This window comes from Phaethon lepturus, unplaced genomic scaffold (assembly GCF_000687285.1).
Source record: "Phaethon lepturus isolate BGI_N335 unplaced genomic scaffold, ASM68728v1 scaffold50738, whole genome shotgun sequence".
Classification (NCBI taxonomy): domain Eukaryota; kingdom Metazoa; phylum Chordata; class Aves; order Phaethontiformes; family Phaethontidae; genus Phaethon; species Phaethon lepturus.
Genome location: NW_010560875.1, coordinates 50,958 through 56,464, shown reverse-complemented (window position 1 = coordinate 56,464; position 5,507 = coordinate 50,958). Strand labels below are relative to the sequence as shown.

Here is a 5,507-nt window from a genome sequence, read left to right as displayed (position 1 = left end):
GCGTGCCGCTGTGATGGCATGGCATCCGGGGTTTTTCCTGTGCTTGCAGAGGCTGCCATGGCTGAGGAGAGGCACAGTGGCCCCAGGGTGCTTGATGCTCATACAGGAGCAGTCCCCTGGGCTACTGGGACCTGGGACTGGGGCACCAGGTGCCGTGTTGGACCTGAGCTGTGTGTCCCACGGGACAGGTTGGGGCAAGCCCGTCACTGTGACTGAATGCTAGTCATCCTCCTTCAGGGTCATTTTGCTGTTTTTTTCCTCTCTCAGCTGCCAGCCTGGCACTTTCCTTTGGAGCATTTTCTCCTTCTGCCCTGTCTGGTTCTCCCTCCCGCTCCACCTCTGTGCGAAGTGCCTGACAGAGGCAGGGAGCCATCGGCCACAGGCTGTTGACTGGCCTCTGGGGAGGACACCCTTGCAGAGGGCAGAGTCTTTGTCCCCCAGGAATGCTGACATTCAAGGGTTGTCTGCAAGCGTGGGACACCCTCACTGTGCCCTTCTGATTCCATACAATTTGTTTGCCAAAGCTAGAAACTGCTGTGAGTTATAGCCAGCATCCCCTGGTAGGGCTGCAAAGGACACATAAAGACGCTGAGAGGCTTGGGCACTGGAGACCTCCAAGTTTATGCTGCTACTGTGTTTTCCCCGGTACTTTGACTGCTGGGTTCACACGTTGCCACCAAATTGTGCTTTAAAATATATGTATACATTGTGGTTGTATAACTTTGTGACCGTAAGGGGAACCGCAGTCCTGTGGACCCGTAATGCCACTTCTGCAAAAGCTGCCAAAGAATCGCCCCATTCAGCTTGGGGCCTGCTCTGTGGATTCTGATTATGCAGCTGCAAAATGTGGTATTTTCTTAACATGCCACTGAATTTAGCATTTTTTTTCCTGTGGAACTTTCTATTCTGCTGAAGCCAGGTGCTTGACATTTTTCTGTCAGGCTTTTGGGGGTAGGGGAGCAAGAAATCTTCCAGCAGCTGCTTCTTGTTTTAGGCTGTTCTCTGGGGAGCAGCTAATTGAATTACAGGCCTGAAAACTGAAGAGATGGGGCTTGGCACTGGCATACCTGGCACGAGGGAAGGTCCTTGACAGCAGTGCATGGGCATGCTGCTGCCGAGCAGATCCTGGTAATAGGGAGAAGAGAGGAAAAAAAGAAAAGTACCGTCCTCAGTCACTGACTGGTTTCAACCCAGTGTGAGCTTTTGAGTCGAGTCCCATAGTAGCTTGGGGAACTTGGAGCTGTAAATGAAGGGGTATTTGCCAGACATGGATTGATGCTCAGTCTGGGTGCCCTTTAATGAATGATGCCTGTGAAGATTTGCCTGGTGGTGAAAAATTTGTCAGGCACCAGCAGCATTTCACATGTGCTTCCCTGGCTCGGACGGGCACAGGACAGCCTCCTCAGGCTGCCATGTGCCTGGTGTGGTACCTCTGCTGCTGCAGGCGTGGTGGTGTGGGAACTGGCCTGTGGGAAGGGCTTGTCATTGGTGTGGGCATGGTGTCCTTTTTGCAGACTTTGCTCTGGGACATGCTGTAAAAATGTCCTTCAGCCTTTTCATGAGAGCTCTGCCCTATGTCCAAGCTCAAGTGCTCTGGCATCAGGCGCAGGAACCACAGCCAGTCACAGCTGGACACTGCCAAGGGCAGCAAGGATGTATTGTCAATTGTTGCCATTTATAGTACAAGAGCAAAGTTGATGCTAACTCTACGTATCTTCCCAGGGACGTGGCACATCTTCAGTTGAACCCAAACTGCCAACCTCTCCTTTTCCTTTGTGAGGCTGCACCCACATATGCAAAATAGCAGGATCTGAGGTTGGGGTTTGTGTGTTAGACAGAATGAAGCCTTTTAGATAACCATACATCGCTCCTAGGGTGTCTTATTAAGCCCAGCTAGCATAGTTTGCAAATGAGAACAGGTTTGGGTTTTTTTTTAAGTTAGTTTTTTCTTACTGTTCTCCCAAACCACCATGGGACACTTGGTGCCACATGGGACAGCCCACGTCTAACACATTGACACACATTGGGAGTGCCTGTCTTCTTGCAGGACACCTGCTTCTCCCCAGGAATCACTACTAGGCTGGGAAATGCAGCCCAGTGGGGCTTGGGCCACAGTGACAGGGAACCAAGCTACTGCAGGTGACCTCTGTTCCTCTTGAAGCCGCTGGATGGAGGAAAGCCCTTTGAAAGTGTCCTGCTTTCCTCTATAGCGTGTGCGTGGAGAGTTCGGAGGGGCTGCTGGGTCTTTTGAATGGAGAAATCAGGCAGCCTGCCCCATACTTAGTGTTCGTGCAGTGTGAACGTGCCATGGATCTCACACGGGATGAGGCCATACATCCACTTGTGGAGGCAAAGAGCCAACCACAGCTGCATTTAATTCTCCCCTACACTGCAGCAGTGGCTGCATGCGCTTGGTGTGCCCACCATGGCAGGGGCAGCAGAAAGGCTGGGAGATGGTGCAGGGCCGGCGGGAAGCCAGGCCACAGTGCTGCCCCGTGCTGGAAGGCTTCTGGCCCTTTCCCCGGAAGTCTGCAGGCCCCTTTGTTTTCTTCACGTACACTTGGGCTGCTTTAATTTCAGAGTTACTGGAAAGCCACTGCTTCATTTAAATCACTATCAGGCATTTTAAGAATGTAGTATTAGCATTTATCAAGCAGACTGATGATGTTAAGAAATGACAGTACACTTGTTTCCAGTTTTTAATGCTTTCTTTGCAAAACTGAAAATATAAAACCAGCTGAGCAAATGAAGATCTTTATATACATGAGGTCTGTGATTAAAAAAATCCTTAGTTTAAAAAAAAAAAGAAAAAAAAGAGAAGAATTGACCAATGAGTTAAATGAAAACTGATTAAAGGGACCAACATTCTCAAATTGAAACATACTTTTTCAGGGGAAAAACCCCTTCTTTACAAGTTTATTAATATAACTTACATTTACACTTTACTGAGAGAACTTACAAAAACAAGCTGCTTGAAATGCTCCTCATTCCCTTAAAGCATGAATTTCAAAGTGCCACAGCAAAGGAACGGGTTCCAATATTATCTTATACAGACTATTCATGTATAAAATGGTTTGGTAAATGTGAGGTGTTTATTTTAATCAGCACATATAGGGATACAGGCTAAATAAAAGTACTTGAACACCTTTGTTATTACATACACAGTTATAGGTATAATAAAGGAAACAAGGTGAGCACTGCTCTTAGGTATCTGTATAGATGGAAGGAATGTGATTCAAGCAGTGATCAAAGGCGCCGTTTTGGAAGAATCCATTGTCATCAGTTCCGTTGGAGACCATGTCTTCAGATACACACTGTGCTTCAGAGATTGCATCATAGCCTGAAAGCGTGACAAATTGTACGGACATGATTTAGTACCACAGTACATATAAGGAAGGAAGCATTGTTTGAGGCCTGGGATTACACAGTACAGCACAGTGTTAATGAAAAGACAATAGGGTTTACCATCAAAGCTTTACCCAGGAGATACACAAACTAATCTCCATGGGCATTTGTGTCATAGTAGATGCAGCTCCCATTCGTTTCTGCGGAAAGCTACCCATTTGCAAGTGAAGTGCAAGTATCAGGGTATGACTCTCTTGGGACTTTACAGTCATTATCTGAATAGGATGTCAAAACAATGAGTGGGCAAGGATCCTAGTAAATGTGCACTAAAAGTGATGCAGTCCTCTTGTTTTGTATGTTTTTCCTTTTAATGGCATTTAGGAAAAATGTTCCATGTGTCTCCCAGCTGCTCTTAACATCCAAAAGAAGTCTGGATCCTACATTTATTGGATCCCCACATACTGCAGAAGTGAGGTCTGTCGAAGCATGTCTGGGTCAGGTCAGGCTCACAGGATGTGTGGAAGGAGCTGTGCACCACATTGTCCTCAGCCCACCAAAGTCCACCATGCTGCTGGCTCCTCACCTGGCTGAGCTGGCTGGCGCTTGCCAGTCTACCAGAAAGCTGCTATGGCAGGGAAGTGTTTCTCTGTTCTCCTCTTATAATGCAAAACTTCCACAGCTGTTACAAGCCTCCCTGAGCTGTGCATCCCTGTGGAAAGGAACAGCTTTGCCTGCTACCAGGTGCTGTGGCAGTTGGAGTGCTAGGGAGTCCAAAACAAAAGGTTTATTGCCTACCCCGAAGGACATGAAAACTCCCTGTCATATCCCACTATAACCCGCTTCTGCAACTGGTCAGTCAAGGCTCACGTGCACAGCCTCATTTTACTGCAGTCCAGCTCTTCCCTTACTTCCCCCTGCTGTGTTCACCCCTTACCCTGCCCTTCTTTCCGCATCTGTCCCTTCGCCTGCTCTTCTCCTCACATCAGCCAGACCCTCCTACTGCCCCAGGGTACTGCTGTCTGCCTGGGGCTAGGCAAGCTCCTCAGCCTTCTCCTTCAACAGTTTTTTAACCCACCGCTCTGCCCTCTCCCAAACTACTGCATGAAACATTGACCCCCTACATTCATCCTTTAACACATGTATACATGTATTCTGTTTTATCCTGTAACACCTGATTTGGGTTCAGTCTTTAGGAAAGTGTCTGTGTAAGCTTCAGCGGAAGGTTCTGACCCCTGCACCCAGCCCACAGAGCCCACCTACCACAATTTTAATAATCATCAGCAGCATTAAATCAGCTGAGGCAATACACAGAACACAATTCTCCTAGTTAAGAACACGCCTGTGAACTAAATGCCTGACATAGAAAATAAATCTCTTACAAATCACATTTGTGTGAATTGCAAGTCAATGTGTGATGGCTGATCCTTGTGGTTAAAGCACTGGGACCTGGCTCCATTCTCCGCTTGATGGAGGAACTCTGTGGAGCCATTGGGAAACAACTGTTTTTCTGTGCTTCAGTTCCCCACCTGGAAAAGGAGGCTGTTTCTTCTCTTCAGCCTTTCTCTCATCCCTTCCGCCCGCCTAACTCTGCAGGCAAGTGTGTCTAGATATGGCTGAATCTGGCACTGCACCAGGCTGACGTAACAGTAACGACAGATCCTGTGGTCTTCCACAGCCAGTCCTGATTTCAGAAAGAACCATCGGCTCAGTCCTCAGAACTTAATTATAGGTATTTTGCTATTAGGTATGTTTTTATTATTTGAGAACAAATTCTCTACTTATTTACATTTCAGCATTTTCCTATGACGTATTAACTTACTGTTACTTTACAGGTCAAATTCTGCTCTCTGCAGAAATCTGGCATGCAGCGAATGTCCAATGTCTCTGGAAGACAAACTTGGCCTGTTTATCTGCCTGCCCTGTGCTGTGTCGGTCCAAGTGGAGTGACCAGTATTTTGACAAGTTTTGTGAGTGTTTATGTTATGCTAATTTCTGTTTGATGAGCCTGTATACAGGGTGGATACACAACCACAGATGGACAAAACCCAAGATAAGCATACACCCCAGAAATCATTATTAGATTCCAGATAGAGTAAACTATCCAAACTCCTGAACAGAAAATAAAAATTTATTGACTGTTAATGTGATTCATGGAACAGCTG

At 47.0% G+C, this 5,507-nt stretch overlaps 1 protein-coding gene across 1 annotated transcript in view; it reads right to left on the bottom strand.

Moving 5' to 3' along the window:
• Positions 1–2,996: 2,996 nt before the first annotated feature.
• The window catches only part of GLIS1 (GLIS family zinc finger 1), a gene marked incomplete at its 5' end in the record, with an annotated part of 43,145 nt that continues 40,634 nt past the window's right edge, over positions 2,997–5,507 (bottom strand). Inside the window, one exon of the mRNA XM_010293784.1 lies at positions 2,997–3,340. Coding sequence (XP_010292086.1) covers positions 3,204–3,340 — 137 coding nt within the window. The remainder of the gene's footprint in view (positions 3,341–5,507) is intronic.